Below are 15,413 nucleotides of genomic sequence, written 5' to 3'. Positions count from 1 at the left end.
AAAACACAGTAAATTAGATTTGTACACCCAAGTCATGTTTTCGAAATTCACTGACCATTTCCACGCTAAAATCATTCCACACCATGACAAGAACAATTCAAATGCACCATCAACCACCAAATAAACATATCATTCAAGTCTTAAGTGAATATAAACTTCTGAGTGGCGCTGTTGAAGTTCAAATCCAATGTTTGTTGTCCCATTTATCGCGCAAAATCCAAATGAGAAAACAGGCTATATGTGTTAGCTTAGCTTCCCTTTGACTTACTTTGAAAAACTGCTTCCGCTTTGACAGGAAGTCTTGGTCTGTTCTCATCCATCATGGCTCCTCCACTCGCAGTGTCACCGCTAATCAAGGTAAAAACACAACACAAAACAATTTATTTAATCATGGAATCGGATCGTACCTGTTGAGTAAATTAGATAAATTACTTGAAGCTCCAGGTCCGTTTAGGATTTAACAACAGATAATATACCGACCTATAAAGGTTGTTGTTTGGTAGCATGCTAGCGGATACCTGCTAGCTGTGACATTGAAATGCAGGTGAATGTTTTGCTTCTCAGAACATCTCGTAACTCTATTCTTTCCACATTTGGATAATGCAAAATGTGTCACGTACATTGCCAAATGTATGTAATGTTATCTTAAAAGATAAACTGATTAGTTATGTTGTTTTGTGTCTCCTAAAATACAAAATTCATGTCAAAATAACCTTCAAATAATACAAAAATAAAATAAACAAAACAGCTACATTAGTAATGTAGCTGTTTCATTTATTAGGAACCTGCTGAGAACCATTTTATGATCAATAACATTTTTGGCTCACATGCAGCTAATTAAAAAAACTTTGTTTCTGTTTTGTTTTTGTTTTTTTTCGCAATATAGACTGCCAGGTGGTCCGCCCTGCTGCTTGGTGTGCTCTATGGGAAGCAGAGATTTGGTAAGTGGGAATCTAAATCTGTTTTTCCGAGGTTAGCGTTTGAATGATTTATATATTTTTGTTCGTCCATTTTCACAGCTTTTTTTTCCCTTCAGGTAGTTTTACAGAGGTGCAGTGTCCAAACCTTTTGGGACATCTGTTTTAAATAAAGAATAGCTGTACTTACCTACTGGCTATGCATTAAAAAGTTAGGGAAAATTATATTGCAAAAAAACAAAAACATAGTCAGGTACAAATTTCTAATCATTAAGCTTCCCAACTTAAAGTTCTGTTGTGGCACACTAAGAAATATATATATATTTTTCTATTCTATTCATTTATTAAAGAAATGGTAAACATCTTTGTAAAATTGCTAGCATTGGCTGTAGCTGTTTGTATTTCATACAATAAATTGTTATGACAGAAACATGATTAAAATCAAACCAGAGCAAAATCTTGCTTGTGCATCATCATAAACTGTAAATTCTTAAAATAAAATATATTTTAAAAGCAAAAATGATTAGAGACCTCATACTTAAAGAAATAATTATCTAGTAAATCAGTTAAAAAATGTTTAAATAGCATTTTTGATGTTGTAGTTCACACTAAATGTTCAAATTAAAATCTCACTCTTTTACACAGCAAATATCCTTCTTTAAAGTTTTTTTTTCTCCTGTCTTTGAGTTGGATACTTTACAGTCACTGAATTACACTTCCAATTGACTACATTGTTGTTCTCCTTAAGATTACCTGAAGCCTATTGCTGAAGAGGAGAGGAGGGTTGAGGAGGCAGAGAAGAAGCTCAGAGAGGAACAGGAACGCATCTACAAACAACTGTCAGAAGGTGATAAAGAATTATTTTCTGTAGTATATTCTCCATTTTTGTCTCCTTAATATTTTGTTAAATGTTGTATTTATACAAAAAAATATTTTTTACATGAATACAAAAACATTTTCTTTTTTTCTCCCTTTGCAGCAAATTCTGACAGCATCCTCCAATGAACTTACTTATGGACCAATCATGAACTCAATAAAAATCTTCAATATTTTTCATGCCATTGTTTTAGTCTACTTTTATATTACATAATGACCTTTTTGTACCAAAATGTTTTGGTGAATACATTTCAGGTTCATAATAGGTAACTGTGAGCACATATGCACGCCCTTCAGTGAGAGATGAGCCTTTGGAAAAGCACTGCTGTAATCCCAGCCTAGTTTAGCTCTAATCCCGGGATTAGGGTCGGGGACCAGTAGTAAAAAGTGCAGTGTGGACAGAATACTCTTCTGTTGTGTAACATCCTAACCTTCATTATGAACTCTGAATGGAAATCTTGTTTGACACAAACGACAACAAAACACAGACAGACTGTTAAATTTTCATGTTTCAATGCTGAAACTTTTTTTTTTTATCTCTCAGTATCTAGGTTAATACAGCTGGACCGATACCTCTGTTGGTTAAAAAAAAACAAAATCTGTTTTGTTTTTTCTTTTAAATAAATTCAGCTTCATCCTCTGTAAAGTTTTACTTTGGAATGGCAGGAATCAACTCGCATCATGACAACATAAAAATACATTTGCTTTATTTGAGTCATCATTGTACACGTGGACCAGACGATGAGGCAAGCTTTAACTCGCTGGCTTTAAATTAAAGTAACTACAATAAATATATTACAGATGTATCAACAGCACATAGAGGTGTCATTAATACCTAATATTTTATCTTATACATTCAGATCTCACTTTAATAAGTGGAAAATGAACAAGCATGAACTCATGGCTCAATAAGAGCAATACAATTCTGGAAGCGCTACTATTTCACCTTTAAAGATATTGTATTTACAAGTGTAGAGGCAGTATGTACATGTCGTTACACAAAGTCAGGTTACTCTTTTGTTTTGACTGAAACAGCTTTGTGAGCCAGGAGTCTGAATGGTTGGTAGCACTGCTGCCGTACAGCAGTTCAGTTTCTTGATCTTATGAATGAATAGTTTCCACATTCTTTGCGATGTGTGGATTGCATTCCATTCATGCTCAACGCAGTGCCTGCATGACATAGTACAGGCTTATTTTTAAAGCCATTTATTAGCTTCTTGCTCTTACTTCTTTAAGACAAGCATTTCATTCCAAATAGATAAAATGCAAAAGAATTTGAATCCCAGTTTTCATCTTGGACCCACCAATGTCCCTGAACAGGATCTATTTCCAAATACATTGATCTACTCACTTTATTTAAGGTTTTCTAGGCTATTCTCTCTCGCTCTCTCTCACACACACATACAGACTCCATATGGACATTATAAAGGCATCACAGATAAGCAGCTACAGATTGTGTTGATTGGAAACATGCATATCTGTTGCACATGATTACCACATGGCAAGTTGCCTTACTAATTGTAGCAAATTGTACTTGTAGATCTCTGCAATCAAAGTAAACACACTCTCATTTGTAAATAGTGACTGGAAAGAGTGAACATTGAAAACAATTGCTGGAAGATGTAGATGTACTACTTTCTAAGAGGCCTTTTTACAGTCTGATCTTGTCCATAAAAATGTAATAGAGCTATATTTTCTCTGTCATGTAATGCAGTACATATGGTACATGGCAAGGTTACCATTGGCTATGTAAAGTATTTACAGTGATTATCTTGTGACATCTGCTGGAACAATACAAACAAAAGAAACACATACAAAAATGTATTATCTGTACAGAAGAGACAGTTTGTTGAGTCTGTACCTGTCAAGTACCTAAAAGTAATTCTCAAAAGATAAACAACATATTTGAAACAAAAGTGAAATCAGAATGCAAAACAATATTTTCAGAGGAGTCTAAAGTTAAATACAACAAAATTTGATTCAGGGGCTCAGTGATGTCCCAGTAATGATTGATGTTTTACCATGTCCCATTATTTTAGCTGAAGTACAGAGCTCTTTCTGTTCAGGCTTTTCTTCTCTGACTGAAACTTGTACTCTTTAACCCTTCTGTGGTCTTAAAAGATGGGATCATTTAAACCCCACACATTTTTTATTCTGTGCGCAGCCCAGCTGAGAACACTAACCCAATGTTGACTTTTACAAGGTTTTTTGTGTGGTTTCAATAATTGACAGTCCAATGGGACAACCCTCCCCCCAGTTCCCCACTGTCTGACTGTGACATTTGCTGCGCCTACAGCAAATGCCATAGCGCTATGACGCTATGACTGTGGGAAGCTTATAAGTATTTTGGGACTTTGCAAACATATCCAACTTCTTTATTTTAGAGCTTTTTTCTTGCCAGTCAGTCTAAAATATTCAAAATATTTCTTTTCAGATGATTCTCAGCTTCCACTGTCTTTAGAGTCTTTTAGCAAACGGAGCAGGTCTTGGAGCCTCCACCACTCGGGTTGTTTGCAGCAGCTATGTGAAGAATAAATAAATAAAAAAAGTTACTTTTTACATGTGTAGTTGTTTACACATTAGTCAGAGCTTCTTCCTATTAAACTTTTCAAATATGTAAAGTTGGTCTTATAAGTGCTCTTCCTTCAACTTTTTCCTTTGTAACAGAGAAGTTTGAAGATACAGCTAATCTTGACCACTTGTGCAAAATTAAGGGCTGATGTTCTTTCAACAATACAGAACCATTGTCAGGAGAGTTTTCACTTTTTATAACATTCATGCCTCATAACATGCATTATTGGCATAATCCACAGTGGCTTACAGAGATTATATAGTACATGGTCTTATGTCTAAGTCATAAGTGCAAAATATCAGATGGCAACAAACTTTTGTTACAGAGCAGTGAGTATAAAGGATCACTTTACCTTTTGCTGCCTGAGCAGCCTCTTTTGCAGCCTTCTCCTCCTCTATGGCTTTGAGTTTAGCTTCGTATTCCTCTTTTTTTGCATTCCATTCTTTCCTGTTGTTAAGGATACCATCTAACATAGGCTGGATTTGGGGGTGGAAACGAGAAAATTCCTGAGAAGACAAAATTAAGAACAAATGGCTGAAGGGGAACAAAATGAGAATTACATCAGATGGTGGGTTTTGGTCAAACCCGTTGTTTTGCTATGAAATCAACACAAACATAGCTTGCATTGCTGTTTTATAGATTAAGACCTATTGTATAGATTAAGACCTATTGTAGGCAATACCTTGTAGACAAATGTGCAGACAAAGTCAATGAAACCACATTGTAGTTTTGGGAGCTCTGCTGCTTTGTTCCTGTCCATCATAGGCTGGTGGAAAAGACAGAATCAAATCATTGTTAGTGAAAACTCAATGATGGAAGCAATTTCTTTCATCTTCATTAGTTATCAGGCGATCAGTTTCTCTTGTCTATAAATATTATTATTCACCCAGATATTACCTACATTACTCCCACCATCATTTTGTAAATATGGGTAAAAATGTTTAACATAAATTAATTTCTGATTGGAGAAGCAGAGTCTCAGATCAACAAAATAATAAAAGAAAATACACCTATTTGTTTTTGTTTTTTGTCTTTTTTATCTCATGTTTCAGGCCCAGTAAAGTAATAACCATTACTATAAAATAAATGTTTTGAAGCATATATTTATTAATACTTTACTTTTTTTTTAATTGAGAAAGAGCTTTGAGGAATTAAATGGTAATTTATAATTTCATGAATCTCTTAGTTTTAAATCTGATGTGATGCAAAGGTCTATTTCTCTGAGATGGTCTTCAAAATAGGACAAACAAAAAACTAGAACATTTGCGAAAAGCATTTGAGTGTTAGCCATTATAACTCAGAAAATAGCTACAACACAATAGTTTTTGTCCATATAAACTCACATTAACAGCCAGAGCAATAAATTAAAAGCTTTAAATGACTGAGTCTGTGACAAAGCCAGTCAAGAACCTATTTTTTCTTGCCAGTGAGGTGTATGCAAAGGAAGTGAGAGATCCAAAGCTTCCTGCTGAACTAATCTGTTTTTTCTGTGTGAGATTATGCTATAGTATAATAAATGCATATTTCTTTACAATCTTTGTAAAACATTTTTGCAGGGTGCCGATAATTATCCAAGATTCTTGTATTTGGTGCTGAATTTATCCTTGATGCAGTGTACTACCTTTTTTGTTATAACACCCATTTATGCAATGTTGGTGGAACTGCAACTTGCAAACTCACAATAGGTTGCTGTTCCAGCACTGTCCTCTCCAAATCACCCTGCTCCCAAAACTCTGCCGCCACAGACAAGGCAACCTGAAAATTACACACTCAGTTCATTATCTGCTAGCAACCTGCTTCCCTCTTTGTTTAAACCTTTTATTGTCATTACTCTTACCTTGCTCTGCACTTCCCAGGGCTTCGTGATGGCCGACAAGTCACATGCTGTCATCATCATGGCCCTGAAATAAACATTATCCAGGTTATAAACCCACTGGACAGTAGACGCCTGAGTTGGTTTCATTTCACTCACATGACGATCTCTTTTCTGGTTGTTTCTAGAGACATGAAATCCACCCATTTCTTTTCATCTTCATATGTTTTTGAAAGGTCCACAATCTTCTGGAACATTGTTCTTTTCCTGTGATCGTAGAAGATGAATTACTTTAACTCATTTTTAACCAAGAGAAAAATGTATTGACAAGACTGGACTGAAAAGTGAGAGACACTACTCACTTGAAATAAAGAGCTAGGTCAGTGGCGATGATGGCAATGTCGGTAAGATGAATCACGTGATCTACCTGCCGCCTGTTCAGGTTCTGGTAGATATTCAGTGACTGCAGATGAAATACAAAGAGTGAGGTCGGTATATTCAGAGACTGTGAGACACGTAGCCTACATGTTAGGTTAAACGACATTTCTTTACCTCGTCAGAGAGAAGAAACTTTCCAAACTCTAGATGGTGTCGTTCCAGAATGGAGGAGCCGTGTAACTTGGCCAGAGGATTACCAGATCTGTTGGATTCAATTAAAAAGAAAATCCTTAAATATATCATATACATAATACATGACAACTGAGCCTTTGTCTGACTCAAGTGAAAAGCCAAATCTTAAGAAGTTTAACTCAAAAGTATTTTTAAATTGCCTTTCACTCAGGCTTGCCACCGCAATAATAACTTAAATTGGTGAGTTGTTGCAAAACTTAAACCATAATTAATAAACTGGCTCAGTAAGAATTTATGATTCAGTTTGCTTACAAGCACAAGAAATTTACAGTAGTTTGCTGGTTTCCCTGTAGTTCACAATAGGTTACAACTTTTTAATACAAAGTATTCAATTTAAATGTGGAAAGAGATATCCTGTGTGACTGTAGTCACTTACTTGACCTGGTACAAGTTGTTTGTTCCCCTGTGATCAATATCATGCAGGAATCCTGCCGTTATCATGGCCATGACTTCTAGGTCTGTGTAGTATCGTTTCAGATGCCCTGTCTGAGGACAAAACAAAATAAATATGCAGTGCAAAGTAGAAATATTTATGTTTTGAAGAATAAGCTACAACTAAACTAGTTAAAATAAAAATTGGTTCATTTTCTTTTAGTGTTTTATAAATGGGCACTGCACTGAAAACAAAATATTCAAACTGATACCGTTAACAATGTGAACATGGTCTGTCCCACGTTGAAGCCATGACGCCAGTTGTGGTAGGTGATTTTTCTGTAGCCTTTACTGACTGAGTACATGAAACGAACCAGCACCTTAGAGGAAATTAAAGAGTTAAGATCTCAAACTTTTTGCGCACACTCTCAACAATAACTGTTGTTTACATGTGCAACTATATTACTTCTTGAGGAATCTGGAACTTCTTCACTACACCGACTTCGTAGTACATCTGGATCCCACACTTCACCAGCTCCAGTTCTGTGCAGTTAAAATCTGAGAAGCGAAACTCGTAGATCTCAAATTTCTTGATAAGACGTGGCAGGTCTTTTTTCTAAAAGGATGACACCAGAAAATGAAAGCTGAGTGAGAATAAAAACCATGTTTGCATGAAATATTTTCTATGCCTGTAGTCTCTCACACTCTGATTTTATTTATTTAGGTTTTTTTTCCTAAATAAAAGAAACCTTTATAGTTGGAAACCCAAATTACACAAGTTCAGGCATTACCAGAATGTCAAGAAGATCCTCTTCTTCACAGTCCCAGGGTTCACAGTCATAGACCTCTCTTGTGTTCTGGAAAAATTGCATTGATATACTTAAACCAGTCAAAACTCAAGGAATAAAATATTAAAAATCCAAACATTTTAAAGGCAATCAAAATTACTGACACTTTTCTACCAAGATACTAGCCATTTTATGGTGCTTTTTGAAGAATGGAGAATTAATGCATCCATTTAGTCTAATTTAGCGTGTGTCTCCATTATAGAACCTTGATTCATTATCCTACTTCAGTTATTAACCCTGAACCTTTAACACTTTGTGGGCTGTTTCTAGTCTGTCTTTTGACTCACTTTTGCCAACGATGAATGAACTTGTATAAATAAAATGCTGACACTTTGTACAACAAACTGCAGACTACAAAAAATTCACAATAGCTTTATGTCACTTAATTTATTGAAAGTCTCTCCAAATTAGTTTTCATGTATTTTGCAGCCAATCCCTTCTCACCAGTTACTCTGAAATTAATCTTCAAGAAACAATGCTCAAAAAATTCCTCTGGAGCATAATGCTAAAAATCCACTTTCCAATTTGTGACTTAGAAAAGTGCTAAAGCATCTCAACCTAAGCAGATTAAAATCCAAAATGATTAAATAGAAATAACAAAAATATTATGTGAGGAAAATAATTTAGCTCTTTCAACAAAGCATCATCCAGGTTAATATGAAAAGTACTGTCTTTATACCAGGGCCGTTTTCTGGGGTAGATTTCTATTCATGTAATCTAACGGATTCCTGAAGTAAAAATGCGCCTTTGAAAATAAGAATGTTGTGGGTTTTTTTAAGTAAAAGTACCACTGACCAGGATATTCTGAATTTCATCATTTCGACATTTGACGTGGTAGAGCACCATATCTTGAGCGATGTCCTTTCGGTTCTCAAGTTTGTTCATTTTGTCGTACGTGTCTGTGTTCAGAGCTGACCATCCCAAGAACTGAGTCAAAGCCTGGGAATCAGAAAAATTTACACTTTCAAAGAATATTATTAAAGAATTTTTATGGATCTTTGTAATTAGACGAAATTGTACAAACTCATTTACAATTGTACAAACCAACAAGGACAGATTAGCTATACCTCCATGAGATTTTCATCATGATCATCAAATGGCTTCCCATCTTTCCTGTTGTAAAACGTTGCCACACCGACTATTTCTTCTTTCTTGTTGACAATTGGTAGCGAGAGAACATTTTTTATGGTCCAGCCACTGTCATCCAGTGGCTCTGTCTGCGATGACAAGAAAACACAATCAAGTCTGTAATTGTCTGTATGTATAACTTGATTTCATATTTATTTCAGTCAGCAATTTCCAAACATTTCCAAAACACTTGTCAATGAGTAGAAATTAAGTGCATCAGCAAACAAAGTACTTAGGGACCAAAATGTAGCTAGATGCCTTAGTTTAAGACAGATACAATCACATTTGTTTTTAACAAAACAAAGAAAAGAAAACAACATGATCGGTGAGATAATACTTAAAATAAATATTAATTTGGTGCAGATCATGGCCAACAAAGTACTGATGATCATGCCACATATATCTATTCTTTAAAGATGGGAACAATAGTTTAAAATAAATATTTGTATAATTTTTTTTTTTGTTAATATATCTTATTTTCTTATTCACTCAAATGCAGTTATTTTTTAAATAACTAAAAAAATTCAGTTTGGAAGGACGTTTTGTATGGTTTCTAATTTCTTAGCATAGAACAAAGTTCAATATTGTTGTTAATTTATCATTATAAATTCAACTAGCTGTAGTTCCTACAGCTTTCTTTTTGTGATCTATAAACCAGGTGAGTTGGTTTTTCCTGTATGACCAAATACTTTCCACCATAAATAATGTATGAGGTTATCATGGTAATAGCATGACAGCATGTTTTTTCTAATTCATCAATTTCCTTTCCAATGTACTTGGAAGCTGTTACAAATCTTTACCAGAGAAATATAATGTACATTATTATCATAAGGAAATTAATGTATTTTTATATTACAGTTAAATTTGACTCAATCAATGTTTTATTAAATGTGTTTTTTCTCTAATACTAAAACTTTTCTACTGTTACAGCAAATCAGCTAGAGCTTTTTAAGTCACCAACAGCAACCACCGATCCAACAGCATGTTAACCTTTTATTCAACACTATTATCCAAGCTGCATTTACTGCCATTAAGGTCGACCATCCATCCAGCCATTGTCATCCAATAAACTGTAAATCATCAAGTTTTTACAAAAATAAGCGCTTGGTGAAGCACCTGGAGGCATGTAAAGTTTCTCACCTGGAAATGAAACATCTCATCAGCGGCCGCATTCATGATGTTGCAAATCTGAAGGGCGGAAAGGAGCAGTCTAATTAATTTGGCTTCAGATAATTCAGCAGCTCGCTGCAGTTGTTGAAAAGAAAACTCACAAAGCCGCTCTCTGCAACATAAGTGGGAAGGCCGCTGCTCAAGGCCCAGTGGTCTGCAGGTGGATTTCTTTGTGACAAATTGAAAAAAAAGATAAGTCAGAAGATGTGACCACAAATTATTTCCAATCTGTTACTGATCTGTGATTATTAGTTAAACTCAAATGAGTTAGAAAACTTTTCAAATGAGTTAGAAAACTCATTTTGGAAGTTTGAAAATTTTTCAAATGAGTTTTCAAACTCATTTGAAAAGTGTTAAAGTAAAAGCATCACTGACCAGGACCACTGTTGGCCATTAGCACAACAACCTGTTGTGCTAATGGCCAACCATAAAAAAAGAGAAGGTTGTACTTGTACTTACGGTATTACTTTGATGTCTTCTTTTCCATGGAGTATGTAGTCAATAACTTTGTAGAAAATTACTTCCTACGGGGTAAATTAAATAGATTAGCAATAGAGACCAAAGCCGAACTAAAATAGAGACTTTTAATGAATAGATGAGTGATGAGAACATAGGAAAAGTTAAAGAAAACAATGCACCCTGCCATCTGGAGTTACAGGTCCACTGTAAGGTGGCTGCTCTCCCATCAACACAGGCCAAATGTCAAAGAACTCCTAAAAGAAGGAGGGTGCCAGTCAATAACTTCATGGTAAATTACACAAAATAATTTGGCCAAAAAATAAAGATATACACTAAACCTTTTCCTTTGTCATGTCTAGTAACCCCACAGAATATCGGTCACAGTTGAGGTAGGCCCGGACTGTGTACAAGGCTTTGTGAAACTGTCGCTCGATGTCTGTCAGCTCTTCAAACACCTTGTTGGCAGACCACAGCAGCAGCTACAAGGAACATAAATGACACACACACGATTTAAATGCAGCATACATACAGACAAAGAAATGACAAACCTTTGTTTTAACTTTTGCCCGCACCTGTCCTTTGCGTGTCTCACAGTTGTGGAGGTAACTTAGGTGAAATATCTTAAGGTTCAGAGAGGCAATTTTCAGGTACTTCAGAAAGAGCTATAAAAGAGGAACAGGAACATGATTTATATGTCATATTTCTTTAAAATGATTCCACATTTTGTCACAATACAACCACAAAAGGTGATGTAACATTAGATGTTTATATGATGAAACACAAAGTTGCATGTAATTCTGAAGGCCAAGGAGATTTGGTTGTAGGTAGAGGAGCTAGTGCGTATTTCCAGCTACAGATGGGCAAAATGTCACCTATAATTTCTTGGTCCTTCATAGAGATAAGCATGACCAACAACAATTCACAAATACAATCATACCTAAAATGTAGACACTGTGGGAGGAACCCAGACTACCCAACCTACACATGGATGGGGAAGACATGCACTGAGTACAGAATGCAACTAAAATTTAAAGTGTGGCATGCTTTTTTTCCATTTCCACGTGAGTCAATATTTTTGTAGAGCTCCCAAATATCAACAAGTTTTTTGGGGCTCTAACAAATATTTTCCAGTAAACAGCTCAGTCAGATTAATGTGTCTTGGTATGTTTGTTGTTTTACCATCTAAGGCGTAGGCTGTCATTTTGTAACTAAACCCTGATTGAAACTGTTCAACATCTTTACACCTGGTTGTACCAAATTTTATTCAGAATTAAGGGGATTCAATACATTTCAGATTTATTATTGTATACTAAAATTTAAAACTCTCCCTCTTAACATTTACGTATTACTTTTCTTGGTTAAATCACATAACATAAAATACATTGAAGTTTGCAACTGTGATAAAACATTTGAATGTCCTTTGGTTGTTTTCTAATATTGGTAATTCTTTTCTTATTCATTCAAATGCCCATCTTACAAAATATGGAATAGGGAAGTGATCAAAATTAAATAAATAGATGAAAAATAAAATAAGCATCTACATGAATAATTAACAGATACATATAGAATGCAACAATATAATTATAAAATATATTAAATTCCAATCTCAGTATGCTTTTCAGTCTCTTAGAAATATGTTCATTAAAATGAAACTTTATTACAAAAATAGCTTTTGTATGTAACTGACAAAAATCTTGAAATTAAGCTTGAACTAAAAGGGTATAGTAGACTGTTTTTCTTTATTTGTTTCAATCCTGCATCATGAACCTGCACTAGGTTACTTTACTTCACTAATGCTCCTAAGAATTAAATTTTATCCAAACTGCTATGATACTCAGTCATCAGCTGTTGCCACCAGTAACTTGTGGACTCACATCTTCATCCTGACCAGTGAAATGTGGTCCTGTGGTCTTGTTCAGGGCCATGATCACGGCCACCAGGTCTTTGCCATTGAGGATGGGCGCTGCCAGCACGTTCCTGGTCTCATATTCTGTGAGTTCATCAACGAATGAACTGAAATACTGGCTCTGAAAAGGTAGAACATATTCACAAACACGTGTGAAAGTCTCATTTTTTCATGCTACATTAAGAGTTTAGGAGGAAAAATCTTATCCTCTTAAAAGTGGTTCATCTGATTTAAGCACTTTGGATCTTCGTACTTTGGATATTTAACTAGAAAACGTCTCAGAATATTAAATAGATCTTAGTAAATAGGCCAATGCCATTATTGCTGTCTAACAAACTTGGTTAGAAAACAAGCAATCAATTAATTTATTTTAATACATAGGTTGCATGGAAATAACACCAACTAGTTTTGATCTGTTTTACATTCCTGCTGACAGCCAACTAAATGTCAGCAGCGTCTAATCCATGGCTACAGCAGAGGATGATGCGATCTGAGAATAAATGGATTATGTCTGACAATGAGATTTACAACCACACTTTGTTCAGGTCTACAGCAGGGAGACTGTACATGTACATGTAAATACAAATTAATTCAATTTCTATATGTCATTTGTTTCTATTTAATTCAAATGCTACATTTAAAATTATGTTTGATATCAAATAAATTAACTTTTAATTCACAGGACTTCAAATATCTGTATTATTTACTTTTAGATTATTTGTAAATATTAATTTTAAGGTTTTAAATTGGGGGTTATATTGGGTAGAATAGCCAAATACTGAAGCACAAGACTCTTGATCAGAGCTGCTTCGAGGTTGGATGGAGCTTAGTTTAATATAATTAACATCATCACTAACGCTTATTTGCTCCAGCTTTGTGAAATGATAATTTAAGACAATATGTTTAGGTTAGTCATCTATCAGTTAAATTGTCAAGAGAGTAGCACAGTTCACATATTATTTGAACATCTGACATTTTCTGACATTGTTACCTTCCTTATTTATTTACTCTGCAGAAGATTGTTATGAGTAAATTTAAAAGAAGACTTGTTTTGGAAGTGCTTGACAACAAATATGAAGTTTTGAGACTGAAATACTTTATGGTAATTCAATAAATTTGAGGGGTGTCCAGCTGGCTACGTTTGCTTCTGTCTCAGGCTGTGTGCATCATCATTGAAAGCTTAAGAGTAATTCTCTCTGGTTCATCTTTTTGCTCTGACTCACAAACTGATGCCCAACCTCCCTGCCCCCACTTTACCTCTTTGACATCTTTCACGTTGACATTCTTCTTGGTGAGGGCCACGTTGCCAACTATTCCCAAGTCCAGAGGGTAGACGATCTCAGAGTCTGGTGAAACCACACAGTCCTCCAAGACTGAATTGGTTGAGACGTTGAAGAGCCTCGTCGCCAGCTCTCCAATGCCGTTCCGCTGCCGGTACATGAACAGGCTGCAGCGGTCGGCGTGAATGAGAGCTCCGAGCCGCTTCAGGATCTTGAAGACCACCTTTTCCATGTTGATGTTCTCTTGCATGTCTTTGATCAAATCAAACATTATTCGGCTTTCCTCAACCTTTGAAAATTAGAGAAATATAATCTTGTTTTTCTTTTTAATTCACAAAGATTATTTTGCTTCTATCCTGAGAAATCATCAAATATATAACTTACTCGACAAAGTTCCTCCAGCTTTCCAAAGTCAATCTCTTTTTCTGGGAATCCTGATATCTTCGATATGGAAGAAGGGCTCATTGTTTTGCAAAAGTATTTCGTAGCAAACTCAGGGTTGTCATGAAGAAACTTCTCCACGTCTTCTTTTTGCACACCCATTGTTCCTCCTTCCTCTTCTTCTGTCAGCTATTCCTTGTCCTCTTCCTTTTGTTCTCAATAAAGCTCCAGTGCTGCTCGAATGGAGCAACCGCTTCTCCAACAAGAAACCACAAATAAGCAAAACAACTTACACACGAAATACCATTTTATCGACTCAGGAAAAGAAGCAAATCTTACCCAGGTGATGTACAGGTTGGGGAAAATTGGTGTGAACACATTCAAATGCACCAAAAAAAGGTTAATAATCCCCCTGTGTAGTTGGATGAGTGGACTGCAAGAGGGAGAGCCCTAAGGAGAAGGCAGAGGGCTGAATCCCAGCAATCCCTCTGTCATCAGCATATAGTGCTGAAGGTTAGCAGGGATCTACCTATGCTAAACTCATCAGCTGATCATGTAGTAACAGATATGTGGGCCAAAGGACCCAGCCTTCACTCTGGATCAGTACATTCAGACCAGAATGACTCTACTCCTGATAACTGTGGTCTTAGTAAGAGTGTAAATATGGACTCTAACATGTTTTTATTCAGGCGAGCAGGACAATTTGATAAGCTTATTTTCTGAAACACCCTTTTAATTCTTCTAATGAAATCAAAATTGAATATTGTTGAAGCAATTCTATTAGTTGCAATGGAAAAAAATGAAATCACACACTTGCACCATAGAAATCGCATCCATTTTAAGCAAACGTCTTTTATATTAATATCCCACATGTTAATGTATATGAACCTGTACAAGCTGTTTAACTCTTTTAAACAAGGCCCTCTTTGCATGATCCTCTGTTTTCTTTAGACACTGATGATCTCACCAGCCAAACTCTTTTTCTGCAAACAATCTTTATTGCACGTTGACATGAAAAAAAAGGGATGTAATGCACCTCTAAAGAAAAACTAATCCTTTCA

The 15,413-nt window shown here is 35.5% G+C and overlaps 1 protein-coding gene and 1 long non-coding RNA gene across 2 annotated transcripts; one reads left to right on the top strand and one right to left on the bottom strand.

Annotated features, from left to right (window-relative positions):
* The first annotated feature begins 281 nt into the window (after positions 1-281).
* Positions 282-1,973, top strand: LOC102226273. The gene is made up of 4 exons (XR_312821.2): positions 282-357; positions 887-941; positions 1,666-1,764; positions 1,897-1,973. It is a non-coding gene; the product is annotated as an uncharacterized LOC102226273 (long non-coding RNA).
* Positions 1,974-2,483: 510 nt separating this feature from the next.
* Positions 2,484-14,916, bottom strand: LOC102229431 (rod cGMP-specific 3',5'-cyclic phosphodiesterase subunit beta-like). Its single transcript, XM_005810027.2, has 24 exons — positions 14,692-14,916; positions 14,356-14,605; positions 13,949-14,260; positions 12,660-12,812; positions 11,358-11,447; positions 11,124-11,264; positions 10,965-11,039; positions 10,786-10,850; positions 10,428-10,494; positions 10,297-10,344; positions 9,096-9,245; positions 8,824-8,967; positions 7,972-8,037; positions 7,647-7,796; positions 7,453-7,560; positions 7,185-7,294; positions 6,731-6,818; positions 6,541-6,641; positions 6,338-6,445; positions 6,203-6,266; positions 6,046-6,120; positions 5,048-5,131; positions 4,718-4,871; positions 2,484-4,313 (listed from the first exon to the last, which is right to left on the bottom strand). Exons 2-24 carry the CDS (start codon positions 14,512-14,514, stop codon positions 4,261-4,263), a joined length of 2,565 nt encoding a protein of 854 aa, XP_005810084.1. The 5' UTR covers positions 14,515-14,605; positions 14,692-14,916; the 3' UTR covers positions 2,484-4,260.
* Between the last annotated feature and the right edge of the window lie 497 nt (positions 14,917-15,413).

The sequence above is a fragment of the Xiphophorus maculatus genome, chromosome 8 (assembly GCF_002775205.1).
Source record: "Xiphophorus maculatus strain JP 163 A chromosome 8, X_maculatus-5.0-male, whole genome shotgun sequence".
In the NCBI taxonomy this organism is placed as follows: Eukaryota; Metazoa; Chordata; class Actinopteri; order Cyprinodontiformes; family Poeciliidae; genus Xiphophorus; species Xiphophorus maculatus.
Note: the sequence above shows the minus strand (reverse complement) of the source record. Positions and strands in the feature narration are given on the sequence as shown.

Excerpts from the sequence above, each read along its gene's own strand:
- LOC102229431 (XM_005810027.2), bottom strand. The coding sequence starts at position 14,514 with ATGGGTGTGCAAAAAGAAGACGTGGAGAAGTTTCTTCATGACAACCCT. Across the intron at positions 11,040-11,123 it reads TAGACATGACAAAGGAAAAG|GAGTTCTTTGACATTTGGCC; the intron begins GTTTAGTGTATA and ends TCCTTCTTTTAG. Across the intron at positions 10,851-10,964 it reads CTGTAACTCCAGATGGCAGG|GAAGTAATTTTCTACAAAGT; the intron begins GTGCATTGTTTT and ends TTTACCCCGTAG.